This window comes from Acartia tonsa, chromosome 2 (assembly GCF_053477335.1).
Source record: "Acartia tonsa isolate MP-2025a chromosome 2, ASM5347733v1, whole genome shotgun sequence".
In the NCBI taxonomy this organism is placed as follows: domain Eukaryota; kingdom Metazoa; phylum Arthropoda; class Copepoda; order Calanoida; family Acartiidae; genus Acartia; species Acartia tonsa.
Genome location: NC_137261.1, coordinates 25,764,431 through 25,790,670, shown reverse-complemented (window position 1 = coordinate 25,790,670; position 26,240 = coordinate 25,764,431). Strand labels below are relative to the sequence as shown.

The following is a 26,240-nucleotide window of genomic DNA, read 5'->3' as shown; positions in this document are numbered from 1 at the left end:
GAGCAAAAATATTTTTTTGACTAAAACAAAGCATTTTATCATACCAAAATACTAAAAAATCCTCTAGTAGTTCATCCTTATATGAAATACAGGTGTTCAAGTAACTTTCAGGTTCCAGGTATGATCCTGCAGGTCCTGATCCTCCAGATCTCCAGAAATCTTTAAAAAGGCTCCTGTGGCCGCAATTTTTGACTTAGAGACTTCAAATTTTAAACTTAAGCTTTTCTTACATGTCTACATAACGTATTAAAATTTCATGAAATTTTCCCGCCGACTGTGGCGGCTGGCAGCTGCCAAGTACAGCTGCGGCCGCTGAAATTTATATTTTGATATTTCTAATGTAAAATTTACACAAAAATAAACATTTTCTGCAAAAAAAATTTCTTCTAGCTTTAAAAATAAAAAAATTACAGCCGTTTGAAATTTTTAAGTAAAAAAGGACCTAAAAACAAAGGTTGTTAAATAAAAGGGTGAAGGAAGCGAAAATTGACTTAGACTTATAAAAGGTCGGAAATTCATTATCAAACAGGGGACTTGCACAAAAAAATTTAGCCCTGTAGCTCTAATAGGAACTGAGATAATAAGGGGGGGCGTTGAACGCCCCCCCCCGACTGATTAAGGTGCGGCAAGGGGCCCGACTGTAAAGGGTTAAGATCCATAGGAATATAGGTAAACTCTTATGATGGAGAATCATAAGCTTCTTTTAATTTAGTTGATAAATTTGTTATCAATAGATAAAAAATTTTGGGAGGATTGATATATCGCATATTTATTTGAAACTATATTTTTCTTTATGCTAAAGTATATTAGAGTTAATAAAATTATGTTCAATAATTCAGATGGCATCCCTAATCCTCTCTATTCTTGTATAACTCCAGTGTATGTGATGGGTGGGCTGGAAGAAAATTATGTACAACTCAAAGTCCAGTTTTCTAAACAAATATTTAAAAAAATATATAAAAATCGGCGACTACGGTCCATAAAAAAATGAACCTAGTAATAGTGTCTAACTTTTTATCTTTGTGACGTAACAAAAAAATAAAACGGAGAGGAAACCCCTAAAAAAGAGTTACGTCACAAAGATAAAAAGTTAGACACTATTACTAGGTTTTAAAAAATGGATTTAAAGCTTCACCTTAAATGTAAGACAATGCAAGACCCATGTATTAGCATACTTCCTCTTGATCCTATAATGTAATCAATAATTAAATTTTCATCTGTTTTATAATCATTTTTAGAATACTTATTCTATGTTTGAAAGAGCAAAATTCTTATCAAGATTCATTAATCTTCCTTAAAGACTAAAATTTCATATATTTTCTCAATTGTTTAAAATTATATTGTGTATTGTGGAGCCCAGTCGAATTTCAATGAGATTAGTTGAGTTTATTTTCTATTGTATGTGGTGGAATCTTAGAAAAAATTATAGAGCACTACAGTTTTCTAAATATTCATCTAAATTGAGAGAAAAAAGTTATATCCTTATATAAAAGTAACAGGATGGCTGTACCTCAAGATCTCGATTTAAGCTGGACTGATAGTCTTTAACCTACAAAGAATAATCATCACTAAAAAACCTCCCATTTTTCATTTTTCTTTTTAAATCTAAAATGGAAATTTGAGGATCGTCTTATCCCCTTCCCATTTCCCAAGTGCCCATAGCGGCCTCTAAAGGTCCTCGTTAGATATGTATTTATTTTAGAAAAGGATAACCCTCCAAGGAGATTTTCTCAAAAATGGTAAATTAGGATTTGATATAATTTTGCTAAGACTACTAAGTAGTGTCAATTAAGCTACCAAACGTTCTCTCTATTCTAGTCAATAAATGTTAAGTTCATGTATAATGAACAAAGTTTGAAGATAGTTCGTGTATAAGATTATTGAGAAAGATATAATAAAGACAGGGTAAGATATCCTTAATAAATGCTAAAAAAATATAATGAGAAATGGGCGAAAATATAGAACTTTTCCTATATTAATTATTTAAATATTTTATTGATCCCGCGTTTGTCCCTTTTTCCATGCTTTCCGTATTTGGTTTTGATTAGTCCAGTGAGGGAAAAGGCACTTGGTTCAAAATTTCACTGATTCCTTAAGTTTTATTACCAAATAATCTCATTCATACAAGATTATCTAAACTTTTTACCTTACAATTTCAAACTACAGAAGGCGTAATTATTATCATTACTGGGGTGTATACAGACACTTATTACTTTAAAAGTTTTGAATAATATTTTTGAATAAATATATGATCCTGTCTCTGGTTCTGATGGAATGATCGTGCAAATTTGTTTATAGGAAAGATTATATCGATAAAGATATTTTATAATGCATCTATCTATTCCAATATAATCTTATTTTATCTTTCTATCTGTCATAATCTTATTTATAAATATAGCATGTCATAACTTATTATTGATCTCAAATATTTTTAATCCGATTTCCGATTTCATAAGTTCTTCTGTATTGTTTTTTTTTATCTATTGAACGAAAAAAGGTGTTTTCAGTGGAATTCTTTCAGCTTTTTTCATATAGAGAAACAAAAAAGATTGCGTTTTCACATATATAGTAGCGAAGCCATTTGAAATACAAGTTGAACATACGCAGTAGAGATAGCAGTATATATGAATTGTGTTACCAACAGACAATATAACCAAACAAAAAATTTAAATTCAATTATGTAAATTGTAGAGCTAATAATCCAAACATATTAATAATGTAAAGCCCATGTACAAAGACCAAGAAAAACAACCAAGGAATTTGATGATAGTGATACAATTTCACCTATAGAAACAGTTTAAGAAATAATAATATATTTTTACAGGTATAAGCGAGATCCATTCTGCCGAAACTCTACCCTCGTATGCTCTTCTTCAGGAAAATATCAATAAATTTATTTTTCGTTTCTGTATCCAAGCCGTGGGTAAAATAATTATTAAAAATTGTAGTTGAAAAGTTTTTCAGCAGCAAAATTAGGTACATGCCCAGAAACTCAAACCCAGCCGGCAAATTAAAATTCAGCCGAAGTTACGATTAAGCGAAATATTTTTCAACAAGTAATATGAAAAACAAAGTAAAAAAAGCACTAAACATTAAAAGTTTACACCCATGACCCATAAAATGAATGGACATAATAAGAAGTTATGCAATCAAAAATTCCCCAGCGAATCTTTGCTTTTGTGCTCAAGTAGACCCTTTTTCTCCTGAGAAATGTTGAACCATAAAAAGTTTGGGCAGTTAGAAACTTGTTACATCAATGTTTATTGTTCATTCACATTTAAACTTTCAAAGGAAATTAAGAGGACAATCTTTAGTTTAACTTTTTGCCAAAAAAATCGGAATATAAGGTATCTTATTTTAAATATTGTCTTTTTAAAGAATTGGAATACCGTAGGATATGTGAAACTTCATGCATCATTCTATATATCACGATTACTACTTAGCATAATTTACTGACAGACATTTGGAATGACACAACTTGGTTTTTAGATTCTGTAATTTAGATAAAATTTAAAAAATAGTTACCTACGCGTTTTTGTTAAAAATCTTTATGCACTTTTCTTTCACTTTAAGTAAAACCCCATTAATCTTTCTTTTCTTTAAAAACATTCTTTTTACTTTATTTCAAAATTCAAAAGTTTCACAAAATTTAATAATATAAGCCTGAAATTTTACCTTTATGAAATTAAACACAAGAAGATTTTTATCGTACAAAACACGATTAGGCAGCTGAACGATTTTTAGCGTTGAATCCGCGAATTTAATCTTGGAATCTAATAACATAAGTATTTTAATCAATTAAATTAACCTAAAAATGAAAAACTTTATTGGAACACCAATGTCTGGCCACTGCAATTAACTTTTCTAAATCTCAATATTTTAGAATTATTCTACGGCAAGGTTCAAATTTTTATAAGTTGAAAAATAATGAAAAAATATCATTGTTTAAGCAAGTTTAGTTGATACTTTAGTTTTTTTCTTAATTATTCTAATGAAAAAAGAAACCTTAGAATTATAATAATTTGATAAAATTGGTAATGTCATTAAACCCGCACAATTTCCAACCTTTAAGCAGAAAATGCGCAAAAATATTATTGCAGTGTCTGAGGTGTGTCGATTCTGTCTCGACAGTCTAATGTGGTTAAGCTGCTAAACCTCAAAACATCAGAAACAATTAGAGCTCTAGTCTTTATTGGAATAAACTATACCTGCAGTCAAATGACCTTGTAGAGTGGTACAAATATATGTAGAAATAATAGAAATAAAGCATAATTTACCGTTGCTGGTAATTGTTGAAAATATGAAAAAAAATCTATGTTTGTCCTCAAACACTTTACTAAAGTCAAGAATACACAAATTAAACTTGTAAATTTAAATACAAATGAACTTTAAACAAAGCTGGTAAAAAATCAGGCAAATTTTACCCGTTTTGATGATTTAAACGAATAATTGGGATTCCCTTATTAGCTAAAGAATTAGATATCTAGCTGATTAAATAAGTTTAAAATGTCCAATTTTCTAAGTGATTTTTTACCCTTTAGGCAACCAATTTCGTTTGGCTTATTATCAATTGAATTTATATTATTCAAGTAAAAGTAAATGTTATCATAAAAGAAATTTATTTTGCTTGTTATAATTTCATCTAATAATGTTATTGATATTCATGAATGGGCAGGATGGTTATTTTTCCTCGCAGTACCCCGAGTTTGACAGGACCAAACCACAGAATGTGACCGCACTGGTTGGTAAGACAGCATTCCTCACATGCGGAGTTTATAACCTCAAACCTAATCAGAAGGTGTGTAGTTATTGATTATAATAGGATAGCTACTCTATAGCTAACGAATGTTCGCCTTTACATAAAAAAATAACTGTAATATTTTGGCCCCTGATGATCTTTAAAAACTTACATCATTGATGATTCTTTGGTTACCATTTTTAACATTACCTCGATTTTAAGTGATAATCTAGAGAATCCAGTGGATCATCCGCGTGTAATGGGATGCGATACTCTAACACCCAAGGATTTTAGGTGAAGTAATATCAATTTGACAATCAACCCTTTGATTGCACGACCTTTATCTGAGAAGTCCAAACTGTGCATGGTAATGATTTTCGTTAAGGCATTCCCCCTACTCATACTATTTATGTCGCGCACCTGGCATAACAGCAGTAGGAACCATTTTTAACGTCTTTAGTCATGACACGGTGTCGGCTCTCTGAGTATTGATTCAAAAGTATTTAGCCCATTTTTATATTTTAAATTTTTATGTGAAACATTCTATTTAAATAATACATATGCGTAGTGTGTTGAGGAAAAAATACTCATATTGACTCAATAAAAACATAATTAATGGTATGCATGTGTATTTGTGTTTTTTTACCAGTCCATGTTTTTAAGCGAAGCTTCTCTATGTAATTCTTTGAAACTCTAGGCTGTTCGAAAAGGTGCTTAGAAATAAGCAGACTCAAGTAAGATTAGTTGAAACTATTCCTAAATTTTGCTTACTTGTATTGCTTTTATCCTTGTTATATACATTAACTCACAGCGCCTTAGAATAAAAATAATAATGTAAGGGTCATTGAGTATATGCAATTAAACAAGAATAGATTCTTGCATAGTAAAGATTAACAAAACAAAGGTCACTTCTAATTTATACAACTAAGTGAGTCTGACGTTTAGCTAGATAGTAGATACCCAACCCCTGGCTATCTTAAGGGGATATACATTATTATCAAGGGGGCAGATTTTGCAAATATTTCGATTTTAATCTAATTCAAATATCTTAAAAATAGAAAGGAAAAAAATAAGGGAAGAATATAATACAAAATATGAGTAACTAATGATACATGATAACCAATAACCATTTGTATGAGACCTTAGAAGGTCATGGAGGGAAATATATTTAGTCAAAAATCAATTACCAAAACCAAAACTGGAATATATAAAAGTGTGGTTGACTTATTGAGGTGTAAAAATATTTCATAATTTTTACATAAAGTTCCTTGTTGAGCACTGTTAACCCCATATTAAATTTTAAAATAAACTGAACATAAGAGGGGGGGTTGGAGCTCATTTTGTTTATTACTTTTGGCCAAATTAGATTAGGATAGCCTAAGAGATGTAGGGCATCGTGGTTGTAGTCCCAAAAGTCATAACACCAAGACCCTCCCCCCCAAAAAACACACAAAAAATATAAAAATAAGGACAGAGGATTAATATTTCTCAACAGGTGTTTTAAGTAAAAACACTTTTCGGTTTGAAGATCTTTTTTAGAATTAATTCAGGTGATTTTCTGATCATATCTTTTATTCTCTGACTCTTTCTTTTTAAGAACCAAACTCATAATTTTGACTATTTTTGTCATGAACATATTTCACTTTCCTTGCAACATGCAAACACAAAAGGTTTTCTGGTATTCCAATATTCCAATGTACTAAGCGTATTATTATTATTGACGTACAATAATTAGCAATATCAGAACAAGTTTCTTTGTTTCATTGGAAAATTAGCATTTTTTATTTAGTTTCCATTGTTTAATGTTTATCCTTAAAATTCATTATTAACAAGAGTTTTAGTTTAGAAACTTTTAAATATTATTATACATTTTTTAAATTATTGAAATTGCCTCGTGGCCTTTTTTAGTGTGGCTTGAGGTATCGGGAGATCGGTCCAGTTATTGGGTTAAAGTAATTTTAGTATTATTAGTAATAATAAAAATGAACGTTTGTGCCTCATTTTATTTTGTAAGGAATAATATTATTATTATTATACCTTTCATAATATCAGAGCTCGGACGCCGCGTGCCAGCCGCGTATAATCCTAAATTTAAACCCTCTAGTTTGACAAATTTTTAAAAGAGATAAATTGTCTGTTTAGGAACAGGTTCAGACATCCGGCTGAATTTTAGATTTATAATATGACGATTTCACTGAGGCTTACACGCGGCTGACGTGCAGCAGCCAAGCACTGCATAATATTATTCTTTAATTTTGCGTTTGTTGTCATTCTTTTGAATTAAAAAAATCTTTGAAACCTTCAAATAAATGCACAAATCTGAATGCCAAAATTAAACTATGATGACAAAAATCGAAAAAACAAAATATTTGAAAAGCAAAAATTATCATTTATAATTTGAATTTATTGTTGACAATGAAAGCACAGGGCAGAATTGAAGGACAGCAGGACATTGCTACAAGTTATTTAAAGTTTCATCAATTGTATGCATTGCACTTAATGACACGCGAAAAACTATGGCAAAGTCATACAATAATAATCATATTTTCACTTCACTACCATTTTTATATAAAGGGACAATCATTATAAATATAATTTTCTTCAAAACAATTTTTCCTAATAGATAAGATAAAATATTTTTTTGTTAATTGTAAGCATTAATTATTTTCTCAAGGAAAATATTGGGATATTTTGAAAACAAGCTGATTGTCTTTTATATTAAATAAACTAAATGAATGTCTTTTTATAAAATGAAGCTTTTTCCTGATTGTTAATATTTTGCAGGATTATTAATATTAAAGGTGCTGAGTAAATTATATCAATCAATATGGTCAAAAATACGATGGGCCTATTCTACAGTTTTTATACATGGCAATATAGTGTGCAGCTTTCTACATTTTTGTCTACATGTCTCTTTATGATATACATAGGTGCTTACCTAAAAATCTAATGACAATTTTAAAATAGATTGAACGTGTCCACTCGAAAATATATCTGTTCTTCCTGGTTTTGGTCTGGATGATTTACTTTTTTGTACTAAGCTGGATCTTTAAATCATTTTAGTGGTGAGCCAGATCAGGGTGAGCCAACTTTCCACAAATGAGAGTACAGCATTTTATGAAATGCCGCGCTGTGATTAACTGAAAATCGGCGCACCCCGATCTGGCTCACCACTAAAATGATTTAAAGACCCAGCTCTGTTAATATTAGTAATATTAGTAATAATTGGTAAATTATCATATTAGATCTCTCTAATCCCTAAACCGATATGGTCCCCCTCTATTGTGAAGCTTCTTATAGGTCTTTGGATTGCTTAAGGTTAAATCATTTTTATAAAATGTCTGTGTATGGTTTTAGGCAATTTGTCTGCCCTTTGAATATATAGTAGCCTTTAGTTACTAGGGGCGCAACCGCAATATAAGTCACGAATGACTAATTTTTAAAGTCATATGGTCGACAACGAACATCGTTTATGTTTCAAAAACATAATTCCAAATTGTACTGTAGTTAAACTATACACTACTATAAGAAAGCTTGATTTAAAAATGCTTACTTTTTTGTGGTTGATCTCCTCCTTGTTTATATTAAGTATACATTTATTTTGTCCAATGCATTCTGTGTAATTGCAAATTATATAATTCTTATATAATCCTAGCTTTTACCAACATTAAATTACATAACATGTATATTGTATAAGCCTAAACCAACCAAACCAAAAGAAAAATCTTATCTCTCAATTTAATTTTTAAAAAGTATTCTGAATATATCCTAATCAAACAATTAATCTAAAAAGTATTATAAATATATCTTAATCAAACTTTGAATCTAAAAAGTATTATATTATATCTTAATTAAGCTTATTGTTAAACTCTTATTATAAATTTTATTTGACAATTAAAAAGAATTATGAATTTACATTTAACTTTAAAAAATCATTGTAAATAACAAAGAAATTTAATATGCCTGTTATCAAATTCGCAAATTCTTGATATTTGATGTTTAAATTTCTCGAATAGAAATTTAACTAAAGTAAAATATTAAGTTGAGCTGTACTAAAGAATAGAATGATACCCACTCATGAATTTTAAAAATTTAAATTGATTTGGTAAACTACGTGAATTGTACATTTTAAATTTTATTTCAAATATGATTTTTTTTATTGAGTTAAAATATTTCATTATGTAAAAAATTTGGTAATTCAATATAGATTCTTTGATATAATAAAAAGTCATCTATTTAATGTTTGTATGTCTTATTATTTACATCTAACCTTATGTTATAAGCAGAAGGTTGTATGTCTGTCTGTTATTTTGAAAGATCTCGCTAACTGCTAGACCAATATGGTTCTCTTTAGCAGTGCTCGGCAGCTGCTCGTCAGCCGCCAAAAAGCACCAGGGAAATGTACCTTTTACATTTTTTATAAATCAGCTGGAAGTCTAAACCAGACCCAAATATTACAATTCCTCTTTTCACGAAAATGTCAGAGAACTTTAAACACGTTTAAATTTAAGGCTCAGTCGATTATTATTGGAGCTTTGTATAACACGCAGAAAAATACAAAGCTTTCCGAGGACCCTCAAGAAAAATAGTTAATGACCTAGGGGTGCAGCCACTGTTTTCTTAAAAGACTTTTCTTATAATTTGTAAGCCACTATATATTTAGTAAGACAACAACGATTGTATTAGTTGTACTATTTCTTGTCAAATATAGTATAATACAACATAGTATAATATAAAACACTGTATAAAAATCTAACAATAGATATCTTCCCTTTTCTCAATATTTATTTTTAAAGGTCTCGTGGGTGCGACACAGGGACGTGCATATCCTCACTGCCGGAGAGAAATCATTCACAACGGATCAGAGGTTCTCTGCCAAGCATAATACAGATGATGAGTGGGTTCTAGTCATTAAATATGTACAGGTCAGTTACAATAGAGCTAGGATAGAGTTAGTTGTATCAAACATAATACAGATGATGAGTGGGTTCTAGTCATTAAATATGTACAGGTCAGTTACAATAGAGTTAGAAAAGAGTTGTATCAAACATAATACAGATGATGATTGGGTACTAGTCATTAAATATGTACAGGTCAGTTACAATAGAGCTAGGATAGAGTTAGTTGTATCAAACATAATACAGATGATGAGTGGGTTCTAGTCATTAAATATGTACAGGTCAGTTACAATAGAGTTAGAAAAGAGTTGTATCAAACATAATACAGATGATGATTGGGTTCTAGTCATTAAATATGTACAGGTCAGTTAGAATAGAGTTGTATCAATTGTAATACACATAATGAGTTGCCATGATGTAGTATACGACCAGGTTGTTTCTCCACTATTTTTCTATTGGCTGATTTATAGAGTGTGTCTCTAGATTATCTCTATTATTAGAACTCTATAATCATAGATCCAATATTAAACCACAAATCTGTTTTTTATTACCTAATCTTTGCATACCATTATTACATACAGTAAAAAGATACACAAATACGACTTAGTATGTACCTTTTATAAAAGGATAAACATAGTGATAACAAGAAATAAAAAATACAGTAAATAAGAACAAAAAGATAAACGTTCGTGCAATTTTATCATTTCATTAATTGTTGTAAATGTTCGGTAATTACTAGCGCGCAAAACCATTTGAAAATATCTATGTACGCAGCTGTTTCAAATATTTGCGTCTAAAAATAGAACAAAGGGCTAACAATATAAATAAAAAGGACAATAATATAAAGAACTAATGTTTTTACATGATCAGGGTCATCCCCTGTTATGTCATGTGTCAATATCTACAGATATATTTCCAATGAAGAAAAAGTTATATTGTTACATATTTGTATGAAATTTAAAAAGACAGCTCACAAAAAATGTAATTCAATAAAATTTTAAGATTAAGCTGTTTATTTGTCCATCAGTCATAAACACGCTTAGATTTATTTAATATCTCATTGATCATGAAGTATTAAATGTTTCATATATCTCTATGGAAATAGTTTTTACTTGGATCTATTATGAGATATGCTTCTGTTGTTTTTTTTATGTTTTGTATTAGAATAAAAAATATTCAAATAGTGAGTTACAAATTTTAGTTGAGCAAAGTTTTTAATGAGCCAATAAATATTAAAGAAAAGACGAGACATTACAAATTGGTTCTGTGTCTGCTTTGATTGTGTCAAATGCTAGTTTAAAGTCAAGGTGACATTAATTACACAGTACTACACACACTTACACCTTTAATTATTATGCACTTCAGACGTTATAATTATTCAGAGGGGGAGGGATTTTAGGCTGGTTATTACACTAGTCCCTAAAGTTTTGAAATAAGTTTTCTTATTCGTTGGGTTAACAACTTAGGGGACTTTCATTGAAATTTGATTGGTTGGTTCATTTAGTTGAGTGTCAAAACGTTTTTACCACTACTTTAATATACAGAAGGGGTAGTTTTGTTTATTATCATTGGAGATGTGCATCAATTTATTGTCCATTTTCTTTTCCCTTTAGAGCCCTGTAATTATTAGTCATTACATAGTATTTGTATTTAGTATGTATTTATGCCTACGACCATTGTTACATTTTTAAAAAAGTTTCTCATTACATTTTTTTGATTCTAATTTGTTAGATGCTAATTTGGAAAAAAACAGGCTTTCACAAAAACGAAATCTAAGAAGTATTTGTTAGGACTTAGCGAATTATTGCACAATTAGCAATCAACAGCCTCTCTCAGATTTACACACACACACTCACACACATACACACATTAGAACATTTATTTGACATAGTTTTGCCTCAAAAGGAAAGGGATTTTGCTTCTGAACATGGAAAGGTTTTCTAAATATTCATGACACTGGTGCTATCCAACAATGTGGATGTCTGTCGATCAATGCCCATCTCCTGTCTCTTTTTGAAAATAAGGGGAAGTAGATTTTTCTTATGCCGTACCCCTGGGTACTCGTAATACAATTTGACCAAAATATCTTCATACTTTTTTTTTTCTTCAAATTTCAAGAATGGTTTTTCAATGTAAATGTCATTGCCTAATTTTGCAGGCGATTAGGACTGGTTCAGAGTTCTTTAAAAGTTTAAAATGCATGTCAAAGTTACAGTTTCTATTAGATTAATCCTTGAACATGGACAGCTATTAAAATTACAGTAACAACAAAAGCTCATTTTTTATTCATTATAGTGATTCTACACAAATGATGAAGGCTGCCTTTATTAGTGTTTAAACAAATCAAATATTTTTGAGAATTTTTATCTTGAAGGAATAAGCCTAAAGTTCCTTCTTTTGTGCCATTTTCTCAGCTAATTCTGTCTAAATTAATGATTTTTCTCTTAAAGTATAGCAAAGTCTAAATATAGGTAGAGATGTACTATGTATATACTGTATATACTGATTCTTTAACAAGGAATACAATATTTATAACAGCATATATATATTAGATAAATTTTGTCTGAGTATCGGGATGCACAGACCCTAGGAGATTTTAGAAAATGGGCCGAAACCTGCTGGTCAGATACCTTGTAAAAACTAATACAACCTAACCTAAAATAAAACACATACACACGAAAAAATCTACCCGACACTTTTTATATATCTTTTTTAATAAGATAGGAGGGGGTGTTTCTGTTTACAGGATTAGCTTTATGTTTAGAAAAGAATCGTCTTGAAGGTGAATGAAGTTGCAACAAGCAAATATTTATATTCTAAACGATTTACACGTCTTGTAATGTGCGTAAGAAGTGTGATTTCTTGATTTTATTCATTTTATTATTCATTCTAGGAAGCAAATCATTATTTATTCAACTGTTAGGAATAAACAGATTTGGAAAAACTAAAAACAAATCTAAAATTAAAAGAAGAAAAAAAATTGCAAAAAAATTTGAGAACATTGGTTACAAGGATTGGGGTGGTAAGATACATTCTGCCTTTGAAAATTATTGAGAAAAAAGCTTACTTAAATTAGCAATGTCTTGCACGCTGAAGCGATATACGATTAACATTTTTACATCACGCAAGAAACGGAAATGGAAGGTTATAATTAGAGACTAATGAAGCAGAGATGGGTTTTTGAAAGAAGAATGCCGAGTTTTTTTTATGAAATTATTACGAAAATGCCTCGTAGGAATAGGATGATACTCTGTTTAAATCCTACGAGGTATTTTCATAATAATTTCATAATAAAACCGGCATTCTTCTTTCAAAAACCCATCTCAGGCGGCTAATGCTTTTCTTGGTTTTCTTATTACTGTTTTAATTTTAGGAGCGGGATGCTGGAATCTACGAATGTCAGATCCCAACACAACCCCCTCAGTCATACCAGATTAATTTAAATGTTATAGGTAAGATTTTTCTTTTTAATTTTCACGTTGTTTTGCTGGGTTAAATCTTTTTATAGTGCCTATAAAAAATGACATCCTACTGCCCTACCATTGGTCAATTAATATGTATTCAGGCGTGCCATTGGTAATTTAGTCGTGTTCTGGTTAAGCATTAGTGCCAAATGAATAATGACGTCATACAAAACAAATGACCAATGATATACATTGTAATTGGCCAATAATAAAATGTATATTTGCCTATCATTGGTCATTAGTATTGTATGACGTAATTTTTTATTAGGCACTATAAGCTGCTTCTGTATTGGCCTATCATAGGTTGGTTGGTTGGTTAGCCTCGGCCTATATTATAGGTTAATTGTATATGGTGTCATTTTTTATAGGCACTTTAAAGAGCTTCTGCTTTGTTCTATATGAACTTTAAGCTTTTATCACATACCTGTGTTGACTATAGTGTTCCCTTGTATACAGATGGAATACAATCATAAGAGATATTTTTGGTATTAACTCTGCTTAATTTTTTTTCTATTTGATGATTCAAATTTGATTTAAGCATATTTACTTTTATAATCAGTCCTAAATATGGCAGGTGTCATATTTAAATTCATTTTAATGAAAGGAAAACAATATTATTTATATAATTTCATATAATTCTTTTTACAATAAGAATGTTTTTTTAAGAATTTCTAATTTAACACAAGTGTAATTTTTCATTTTCTTCAATCTTTTCAAAAATTTAATTTAATATTTTATGAAAGTTTGATTTTCAATAAATTATTCCACGAAATTTTAAATTTTAAAAAAACAGGAATAATTGAATAATATTATTTTACGTGTAAAATAGCTAATAATGTGCAAAAATAACATGTAAAAATTTGTATTTAGTAAGATTATCCGATTTGCAAGTAAAACTTACAAGTATGCAGTACATATACTGAAGCCATAAGTTTCATACTTTACATGTTTTAAAGAATATAAGTCAATAATATTTTACATAAGGTTAAGGCGAACATTATATATTCCTTTAATAATAGTAAACTGTGTTTTTTTATGTTTTAAAATGCTGATATGTGTGTATTTTAATATTGTAAAAAGAAATTGCATCGTCATCAATTGTTTAATCCTTTGGAGAATTTTGTTCAATTTATTTGGTACATTTTACTAGATTTATAATCTTTTATCTAAAAAAAAACAATTAACACTTCTACAAGTTGTAAATTAAATGAGTGTTAAGTTTTAAAATTCTTGGACAATATTAAAATACAGCTGCAGCCGCTATTCTTTTTATATTTTGACAAAAAACAGATCAGTCTTTTTGACAACCAGCAAAAGATGATTAAATTCCGTCCACAAATTATGACGTCATACGATAGAATAGCCAATGAGAGGCCAGTATACACTGTCATTGACCAATGGTAAATTTAATGCTGGCCTCTCATTGGTTATTGTATCGTATGACGTCATAATCTGCGGAGAGACCATAATCATCTTCAACCAGCAGCATATCAGTAAAAGAATTAAGCGACTAAATAGCCTATATAATACTATGTAAATTGTAAAATGTCAATAAGAATTTAAATCCATTGTTTTGATGTTCAATATTAATACAATAGCAATAACTGGCATTTTGTAATAACGTCTAAAGACCCACTCACAACATCATATTTATAAATTATTTTAAATATGTTTTCAAGAGGAATGAAAATAGTTTTCTCCAAAAATTTGCAATATATTAAATTAGTATAATTGTCATAGCACAGGATTTTGCCAGGGATGTGTATTCATTTTGAGGGCCATCCCAATTTCAATTTCAAGGGGGGAGGGAGTTGACACCCAAATTCCACACACTTATGCTTTTAAGGTTTTAATTTAAAATATTTAAGTGCCCCATGTGAGAATCCAGGGCCAGGAGACCTTGTACGTGGTGAAGAACTCCATGATCAACCTGACCTGTCTGATCTCTCACTCCCCGGAGCCTCCTGCCTACATATTCTGGTATCACAACGATGAGGTCATCGCCTACGATTCCCCAAGGTGGGTCAAGTTTAACTTGAAGTTAATCATTCAAGGAAATCTTAGGTTCATGGAAAGAAAACGAAGTATCGGGTTTTGTTGTATTTTCACAGTAGCTTTTCTCCTTTTTTCTAGCCCCTGCGTGGGGCTCTAACCCTGCTAGGCAATCATTAGAATTTACTTAACCTAAAAGAGCCTATCAAAAGCTACTGTGAAAATACTACGAAACCCGCTACTTCGTTTACTTTTCATGTTCATCTTTTATAATAAGAATTGCTTAAATTTCCATAAACATTATTTGATATGTAATTGTACAACGTACTGTACATCTATCTCCCGTAAAGATAATTATTTACTATATACATGGACATTGGACAAGTATATATAACTTTAAAACATAAAATCAATTTGAGTATAACATTTATCGATGTTGATCACAGTTTTGATGTTTTCCTTACGTACATCAAACAAATTCTCTACCCATTAGTTTAAAATAAATTTAAAAGAAAGTGGATCACTAGTTTTTGGTCTGTGGATAATTACTTTAGATCTGGTTAGGTTAGATTACATTAGATACTTGATAGAGCCCTCATTTTTAATATGTTTAAATAATAAGAAAGGGAGGAGGGGCTGTGCTCGATAAAAACTTTGAGGGAAAGTATCTGCTTGTTTGAATTATATAAAAACATGTGTTTTATAATTTTGTATAATAGCAGATTAAAATGGTTTATTGGAGTTTAAAAAGCATGGCACGTGCCAATAATTTATGCATGATATAACTATTTCAATTTTAAAATATTCAAAATTGAGTTTATTTAGGAGCATACCTACTCTACAAGTATCATAAATTGTTCAACGATTTACTATGAGTTAATTTGCCATAAAGGGGATTTATAATATAAAATTTTTCTTAAAGAAATATAATAGCAAAAAAAGAATAGTGCAGGGTTTTTCTGTTTGTCTTAATTTCTGACTGTCCGACAATCACTCAACATTGGATAACCAATTGTAATGTTAATGGAATAAAATTATGAATATCCTGTACTAATTTGTGTGTTAAATAAAACATACAATAATATTTTAAAATTCATACTTTTTTATCATGATATCTGTGTTCATTAAAGATGCATAAGTTTGTTCTTGTATTAATTTGGTTAGGCAAACATTTGTGGAAGTCAATTTGTAATGATTTATTGTGATAGAATTTTTGATTGAGTGGTCGTATTTGGTTAAATTTTCTAGCTATTCATATTCCTGTGGTTTTCACAATCGATCATGAGAATAAGGACAGATTTTATGCAAATAAAACGTGAAATTGACCTTTTAGTCTAACAAGGTTGACAACATCCTTAAAAGCGAAGCTCTCAAATCAGAAGGAAGGACAAACGAACATTAACTCTCGTAGAGTGTCAAAATAAAAAAATAAGAATAGTTTTTTTTCGTTGTTTACAATTACTGTTTTTCAACCAATATTTCATACTTCATTTAATTTTGGGTTTTAGGTAGCATTTTCATAAGTTTGTATAATAAAAATACAAATAAGTTTGTCGGCATGTTTTTACTTTCCTAAACATATTCTGTTTCATTAAAAGTAGTGGACTTATAGTTAAATGAGAGTTTAATTATTGACCAAGTAAAAATTGACTGATTAAGAATCAACAAAGTTTATGGGTACAGTAAAGATATTAAGCGGAAGTTTTATGAAGTGTCTCAAAAGATCAGCTCTGTGGCGTCATAAAAATGAGGGATGAGAGGAGAAGTGGAAAAATAAACCTCTAAAAAGAGATGGATTTAGACATATTTTTATGACGTCAAACAGTTAATTTTTGAAACACTTTGTAAAGCTGCTATGAAGCGCATACAATTTTAAATAATTGAAGAGCATTGAAGAAAGGTTACAAAATATATGTTGTCTTCAATCAAAATTTATGTTTGTTTATTTAACCATTTGTTCAAAAAAGAATTGTATAAGTTACATTTATTTATATCCTTCTACGTCGTTTCTCCGCAGCATATAATAAGGATAATTATCTTTAGAAAAAAATTAAAACTTGATAATTGTTTTTTTTCTCATCAAAATTAAAACAGATCTTTAAAAATATAAATTTCAAAATGATATAATATAGATTTATACTAGCTTTTGTTTATGTTAATAACCATCCTTCCCTTGACCTTGATAAAATTGCAATAATCATCCAACATGTATGAAAATATGACAAAATCTCTTAACTTCCAATGTAGCAACATGCCTTCACTTTGTAAAAAACATAAGTTGGTTGACTTTTAGGTTCGGTTATTAAAATAAAAGTCCCCTAAATAAAAAAATAAAACAGGGTTATACCCCCCCCCCCCCCAGGGTTTTTAGAAATATGAAAGGACAAATCCTGGGTGCTCTACCTATGGATAATGTATCCAATCTGAAAGATAAATCCTGGGTGCTCTACCTATGGATAATGTATCCAAGCTGAAAGATAAATCCTGGGTGCTCTACCTATGGATAATGTATCCAATCTGAAAGATAAATCTTGGGTGCTCTACCTTTGGATAATGTATCCAATCTGAAAGATAAATCCCGGGTGCTCTACCTATGGATAATGTATCCAATCTGAAAGATAAATCCTGGGTGCTCTACCTATGGATAATGTATCCAATCTGAAAGATAAATCCTGGGTGCTCTACCTATGGATAATGTATCCAATCTGAAAGATAAATCCTGGGTGCTCTACCTATGGATAATGTATCCAATCTGAAAGATAAATCATGGGTGCTCTACCTATGGATACTGTATCCAAGCTGAAAGATAAATCATGGGTGCTCTACCTATGGATAATGTATCCAATCTGAAAGATAAATCATGGGTGCTCTACCTATGGATAATGTATCCAATCTGAAAGATAAATCATGGGTGCTCTACCTATGGATAATGTATCCAATCTGAAAGATAAATCATGGGTGCTCTACCTATGGATAATGTATCCAAGCTGAAAGATAAATCATGGGTGCTCTACCTATGGATAATGTATCCAAGCTGAAAGATAAATCCTGGGTGCTCTACCTATGGATAATGTATCCAAGCTGAAAGATAAATCCTGGGTGCTCTACCTATGGATAATGTATCCAAGCTGAAAGATAAATCATGGGTGCTCTACCTATGGATAATGTATCCAAGCTGAAAGATAAATCATGGGTGCTCTACCTATGGATAATGTATCCAATCTGAAAGATAAATCCTGGGTGCTCTACCTATGGATAATGTATCCAAGCTGAAAGATAAATCCTGGGTGCTCTACCTATGGATAATGTATCCAAGCTGAAAGATAAATCCTGGGTGCTCTACCTATGGATAATGTATCCAATCTGAAAGATAAATCATGGGTGCTCTACCTATGGATAATGTATCCAAGCTGAAAGATAAATCCTGGGTGCTCTACCTATGGAAAATGTATCCAAGCTGAAAGATAAATCCTGGGTGCTCTACCTATGGATAATGTATCCAAGCTGAAAGATAAATCCTGGGTGCTCTACCTATGGATAATGTATCCAAGCTGAAAGATAAATCCTTGGTGCTCTACCTATGGATAATGTATCCAAGCTGAAAGATAAATCCTGGGTGCTCTACCTATGGATAATGTATCCAAGCTGAAAGATAAATCCTGGGTGCTCTACCTATGGATAATGTATCCAAGCTGAAAGATAAATCCTGGGTGCTCTACCTATGGATAATGTATCCAATCTGAAAGATAAATCATGGGTGCTCTACCTATGGATAATGTATCCAAGCTGAAAGATAAATCCTGGGTGCTCTACCTATGGAAAATGTATCCAAGCTGAAAGATAAATCCTGGGTGCTCTACCTATGGATAATGTATCCAAGCTGAAAGATAAATCCTGGGTGCTCTACCTATGGATAATGTATCCAAGCTGAAAGATAAATCCTGGGTGCTCTACCTATGGATAATGTATCCAAGCTGAAAGATAAATCCTGGGTGCTCTACCTATGGATAATGTATCCAAGCTGAAAGATAAATCCTGGGTGCTCTACCTACGGATAATGTATCCAAGCTGAAAGATAAATGTCTGCAATTGTGTAAATGTGTAAAATGTGACAAGTTTGTGTACAAAGATGCCACAAAATTTGACAATATTTCCCAAGAGATAACACCTTCATCAGATTTCTCGGTTTTTAATTTTATCCCCATGAAGGATTTGTTTTATAAAAGATTCGATTCCCCCACTCTCTTGTATATTTTTTTGCTATGAAAAAAAATATTGCAACAACAAATAAAAGACATATTCCATCATTTAAACTGAAAAAATTAAAACTTATACCTATAGATATTTTTAAAATATTTTTAATTCATTAAAAGTTTAAATGGCTGAACAATAATCTTCTATTGGATTATCAATAACAGTTAAATATATTTAAATTTTCCTATTTTTCTCATAGCCTGTTAAAATTGATCTATTATTACTTGGATCTTACACTGATGAAGTGATTCTTGTAGACTGTAGTGGACTACAATGACGATCCCCTCCCTCCGCCCCCTTTAACATGTCCCCTCCCCTCCTACTAGATAAACAAACTAACCAATAAATGACAGAGGAAATAGCAACCTAAATTGACTTCATTTTTCCCTGTCATTATATTCACGTATATTCTACATACATCCATTTCTATTGAGAATGTTCACATCCCTGTTATTTTTCTCTCGGTTACACAGTGTAGTGCACCAAATATTGGACATATAAAATAACATTATGAAGCTAAAAAAATAAATACATTACAAATAAATTAGTTCTACTAGTCCTTGATCTTCAAATAAATTAAAAAACAGACATTTATAACCTAAAATAAAAATAACCTATTTTTATTTTCTGTTTGCAATATTTTGTAATTTTTTTGGTATCGTCAATTAATGCATTAAAATTAAGTTGAGATATTATGTAATTTTGTAATTCAATTCACAAATTTTACTTAGATACATCAAATGGTGTGTTTTTACTTGTTGAAATTTATTTTGTAAAGGACAATATGTGCAATAAATACATTGCTAAGCAGATGTTTATAATTTTTATCTTTAATATAAAACCTTTGTATTGGGTAAGTTGGAGGCAAATAAAAGTAAATTCATTATTTCTTATCAATGTTGAAGAAAAAAAATCTGCTATACATTCAAACAAATAAACCATGGCTGCTGTTTTTACAGTCTGTCTGTCTGTACACCTTTTCTGAGAAGTACTATGGGTCCCGAAAATATTTGGCTCTGAAATATTCTTTTCTAAAAGACAAAATCACCAATTTTTTATGTGATTTATTAACTGTCCTTTACTCTTCAGTGATCTAAAATGGTTTCGATTACTCCTTTATTTCCATACTTTAAGAATTGATATTTAATATTTTTAAAAGCTTGTGTGTGTAACCTTATTCTACCTAATATCTTCCTGTTCTTTTTATTTGTTGTTTTTATGAGATTGTGTGTGTGTGTGTTCAGGGATCTAAAGGGATAAAGTTATGTACATCCCCAATCATGATACACAAAATTAGCCCTCCTATATTTAACAATTACTAGCTGATACGATTAGTCACTCAACTTAATGGACCAACCAATCAAAATCTAATAAAAAGTCCCTTAAATTATTAAGCTTACTAATAAGAAAATGTTATCATTGGGGAAAACAGCCTAATGTCCCCTCCCTCCCTGGTGTTTGTTTGTGCTTGTGTGTGTAAGAAGTAAAATGTTGAGAGTATGATCTGAATAAAATGATTAATGATCACACAGATTTGTCCCTGGATAAGGGTTTCCAACTTCAAAATATCTTACTTTCCAAATTGTGATTTTTATTGAAAGAAATTTTTCTGTAATAAATAATAGAACATGGTCAGGTAAAAAACAATATTCAAGGATGGGTTTTTGAAAGCCACTGAAAGTTTTAGGAACTTAGTTGAATTATAAAGTAACTTGTATTACTTGGGTGTTAGAATATTTAAATATTGTTCCTCAAAAGACAAATTACCTTCATTTATTTATTTATTTAAATGCCTTAAAATTTTGCAAAAAAACTTGATATTATATAATCCAAATTAAACAATAATACATATTATTAAGGCATTTTTTACACAAACATTTTTGTTTAAATATGCCTGTCCTGTCTTGAGGTAAGCATAAAGATTTGAAGAGTCTAAAATGGAGAGAAATTTATCACTGCCGCTTTTCAGGAAAAAGTAAAAGCGGAGCCGGGTTCAAAAGGGTTGAGATAACATATTGCACTGTAAAAAATGTATTCAGCTTGCAAAGATTTTTTATAATTTCAGCTAGAAAAGATGAAAGGGCACCTAGCTTTACTGTTAGTATATTGAGTTTGTACGTAAATTTTTAAGTCAAGATTGGAAAAATATTGTTTTTCACAGTTAAGTCCAATTATTTGCTCTTCAAAGAAAATTGTTGTAAATCATCAGAAAGAAAATATATTTTTATTTGCTATGGCATTTTAAATCTTTATTTTTCAATTTTCTTTAGGATTTATAAAAGTAACAGGATGTCAGTTTGTCTGTACAGAGGAATGTCACTAACCGCTAAACCGATATTATTCTCCTTTATAGTATAGCATCTCATAGGTCCTCGGACCACCACCCCCTCAAGATAAATCGGCCTGACAAAAAAACCACACTCACAAGTGCCCCTATAGGCTTCTATGGGCGTTGCCGCTAGTAAAAGTAAAGTTAAACTAGTTTGGATATATTTATTCATTTAGATATACAACTCTGCACGCTCCTTGCAAATTTATTCGCACTGTTGGTGTTAATATTCAAATTTGTTCAAGGCATAAAATGCAAATTTATAAATTTATATTTGAATAAAGATTTTTAATCTTTTATGAAATTTAATCCATAGTGATGAAACCTAACAATGCTTTCTGCGTTTGCAAAAAAAATAAAGGGATAGTCAATTATTTTCAGTGATTTTTTACAACCATTCTAGAACACAGTAATAGTGTCTGACTGATTATGACGTAACAAAAAAAATTAGCCAATGAGAGGCCACTATAAATTTTACCATTGGTCAATAACGGCCTCTCATTGGCTAATTTTTTTTTGTTACGTCATAATCAGTCAGACACTTTTACTGTGTTCCCATTCTAATTTTATATTCGGTCATGGGATTCACAAATAAAATCCTCCATGATTAGTTTGGTTACAATAGCGATGCAAATATCAGAGGTGGGGAAATCGCCCCCATCCCCCACTCTTTCAATTCTAGTTTTAAAAGAAAAGTAAATCAAGCGGAGTTTTTTGTGGAAGGGTGTTGTTACCCTCCCCCAAAATATTTATAAACTTTTATAGGCCCTATGAAAAGTTACCCTGTAAAGGAGAAGCATATCGGATAAGTGGTTACTTTATTATAAGGATTAACTATATAAATATCTTGTTGTCAAAAGTAACCATTAAAATTATTTTAAAGAACAAGATTTAAAGTTGTTACACAATCGTAGTATACCTGAGTTTGAATATTTTCTTTTTAGAAAACGAAAAAAAAATTCCTTTATATGACCAAATACACAAAGATTTGGAGTTTCTTCTAAGGCAGACACGCGAAATGCCAATTTATCAAATGCTTTGGTTTTTATGCTGCCATATAAATCTCATTTTGAAATATTTTATCTGGCATGCATGTATGAGAAATATCTTAAGTAGGGCCGCGTGTCTAGCTAGACTTTGCACCCAGGACATTATATAAATTGCAATTGGATAATTAGATATTCCAAAACAAATAAAATGATTGAAATATCATAAGAATATATAATACAAGGATGACAACATGTATAATAGCGAAACTATGAAAAGGCAAGCTTAGGAACTCAGATATAACGATAAAAATTATGTTTTTCTTCATCTTAAATTAATTTTTGTTTATAATAAAAGAAAATTATATTTTAAGAGAATATTGGGAATTTTTTTCTTGTTGCAATAACCTCAGAAATAACAGCCTACATCCTTTATAGGGCTAATGCAAAGAATCTTTAGGCAAATCAAATAAATTAAATCTTATTTTTCTACATTTTTTTGTCATGTTTATATTTACAAGGACAATATATTTCAGAGGCGGTATAACAGTGATCACCGAGAATGGGAAGGACACTCAGAGTCATCTGATCATTAAGAACGCTGAGGAGAGCGACTCTGGCAATTATACGTGCAAACCATCCATATTTAAGACAGCCACTGTCAGGCTGCATGTTCTTAATGGTAAGTATTTTTGACTAGGAAAATATCTTAATAGTAAGATGAGAGCCAAAAAAAAATACTAATTGGAATCCTTTAAAAAAATAAGTAATTTACTTTACTTGATGTTTGATCATACTTTCTACCATTCCCAGTTTGACTAATTTAAAAAGTAAAATAAAATTAAAACTAAATCAACACAAGACTCCTTTACACACGAGACATCTATTTTATAACGTACTTCGTCCTTTTGTCCATTTATCGCGATATCTTTCTAAAAATCATTTTGAAGACTCTCATGAAAAATAAGGGAAGGGGGAGGGGGGTTTAAAAGCTAGGCAATGTGAGGGAAAGCACCAAAATACTTTTTCTATATGTTATGCTGTTTAAGTTGTCGTCATTTTTATTTACATTTTCCTGCTTATCAATAAGATCTTATATTTTAAGATTTTGGTTAAAAACAGATTTTAAACAAACAAAAACATATTTTTCTAACCTATATAGTATGTTCGACACTATCACACAAAGTACCCTTTGAGCACTGGTAACCCCCTCACTCATCCTTATTTTGAAAAAGACGGGAAGAGGGTAGTTATTCGTTTGTTTGTTTATTATAGATCGGGTTGGATTATGTTTATGTTAGGATCTGGGTAGCCCCGCAGGGGTAAGAAATAGGAATTAAAGCACAGCCCCATTGTTTTAGATTTAATAGAAAATAATAGAGGGGGGGGGGGGGAGGGTATCAGTGCACAACCGGCCGCTTGTAAGCTATTACCGCATTTTCTTATTCTTACTTTCATTCTTTAATGTACTAAAAGTATTTACATTTTTTAATTTTCAGACAAGGAACCTGACGAGTTGAAAACCTCCTCTGGCTTCAAATTACTGACAGACCAACTAATTATTTCCATCATGCTTTTCATCCATTCATCCCTGTGTAGTTACAGTCAATATCTAGCTTAAATTCATATTAGCATGGCCATTGTATATTAATATTATCATTATAACATTGTTGTTAGATATTATTATTAAAATTGCATTTATAGTTATTAATGATATGTGTCTAAATTTTTTGTCAATCAATGATATTTAATAAAAATCTGCAGCTTTTAATTTCTTAAGTAATATGAATTTTCAAAACTAATACTTCAATTAAAGACATTATAAAATAAGTATGTATATTTTTTTTAAATTCAATATGAGCAAAGAAAATTGTAAAAGAGATAGACAAATCATAAGTTTATTTCAGATTTTATGAAATATTGTTGATTATAAAGATAATAATGTATAGATCGTTTAGAACCCGATAATTAAATTCATTTGTTTAAGAAACCTTTGAATAATTGTTCTAGTAAAAATAATGATTAATGAATATTTTAGTTTTTTCAACAAACAAATTAAAAATATTTAATTTTTAAGAATGAATATACTTTTTGAAACAAGAAGTAAAATTTTAGTTTGTCTTATGAATTCAATTTAGGCATTTATTAAATTTGATTCTTAATCATTGTACTACTTAATACACAAATAAAATATAATTTCCCTTTTTCATTCAAAGCAAAATTTCTATTTCATTTTTTGTTATTTAAAAAAATAATTCAAAAGCTAAAGTTTGTTCTATGAACAAATAAAAAGCTATTGTTTGTTATTTAAAAGCACTGTGTAAGAAATTGATAGAAAATACTTTTAAGGCCAGGTATAAATGATACCTTGTTAAGAAAATAATATTTTATGAAAAACTTTAAACCCTAATTTATTTACTATTTTACCAGGGGAGCGGAAGCCACAGGCAGGCAGCGAGAATAAGCAAAGTTATGTTTTTGCTGCTAAGCTGTTCAATTACAATAAGATAAGGATTTTGATTTTAAAAGATAAACAACTTTTTTATGCTTATTGGCTACCGAGCCCCAAGAATTAACAATGCATTGTAATTTAAAAGACTTAAAACAAAGGTAGATTATTAATGTCCCACTTGACTTATATCCTAGTTTAATACTCCAAACCAGGGCTTGGCAGACGCGGCTGTGGCTGTATCTCTAGCGGCTATTGGATATAGCCGATTTTACGGCTGAAAACTAGAAGTTGCTTTTTAAGAGAAAAAAACTGCTACATTGGCTGCGGCTACCAAGCCCTGCTTAAAAAATATGATTTTAAATGTAAAATGTTTGTGATATTTCTGGCACAGTTTATTCTTATTAAATATGCTTTTAAAATTAATTGTAGAGATATAAACATGTATTCTTGTTTAATAAATTGACGTATTTGTACGTTTTTACTTTAATTTAGTGTAAGAAAGATACTCTATAACTTGTTATGCCAAAGTTATCCCAAATATTAGTGGACGTATATGCAAAAAATGAGCAAGGCCCCTTTACAAGAATATTAATATCCATTACACTACAGATTTATTAGTAGAAGTATTTGTGTTTGTTATCTGTCCTAATCTATAATACAAAGTAGAACGATGTGTGTCTGAAGCTTCAGATCTCGGTAACCGCTGAACCGATTGATTTCTACTCTTCAGGAAATATTCCTATTGTTAAGTAGTGGTTTTAGGCTAATTTCTTGGAAGGTGAGACACCCCCATCCCCTCCAAAAAATACTTTTCTTTTTGTAAACTAATACAATTAGCGGGGTGGAGGAACCCCCAACGCCCCCGTGAAAACGACCCCCCCCCCCTCCAAAAAAACCAAATACCTCATGGGGCGAAGCCCATAGAGGCTAGGGGCTGTTATATGATGGTTGTCCGATTTTTTTTCTAACTCTTTAAATATATATCATATACACATAATTACTAGAAGAAAAAATTACGGGCTTATTTGATGTGTATTAAACGGGATTTAACGAGTCAAATACTGTTTTTACTGACTTTTGCGGATTCCTTCAAATACACATATTTATTGTTTATTATGACACATATA

General features: G+C 30.4%; 1 protein-coding gene across 1 annotated transcript in view; it reads left to right on the top strand.

The window, feature by feature from the left end:
* Positions 1-25,586, top strand: part of LOC145307624 (zwei Ig domain protein zig-8-like) — a 337,849-nt gene extending 312,263 nt beyond the window's left edge. Inside the window, exons 3-9 of the mRNA XM_080150096.1 lie at positions 2,825-2,879; positions 4,678-4,798; positions 9,535-9,663; positions 13,010-13,088; positions 14,969-15,119; positions 23,198-23,343; positions 24,161-25,586. Coding sequence (XP_080006222.1) covers positions 2,825-2,879; positions 4,678-4,798; positions 9,535-9,663; positions 13,010-13,088; positions 14,969-15,119; positions 23,198-23,343; positions 24,161-24,282 — 803 coding nt within the window. The 3' untranslated portion in view covers positions 24,283-25,586. The remainder of the gene's footprint in view (positions 1-2,824; positions 2,880-4,677; positions 4,799-9,534; positions 9,664-13,009; positions 13,089-14,968; positions 15,120-23,197; positions 23,344-24,160) is intronic.
* Positions 25,587-26,240: the final 654 nt, after the last annotated feature.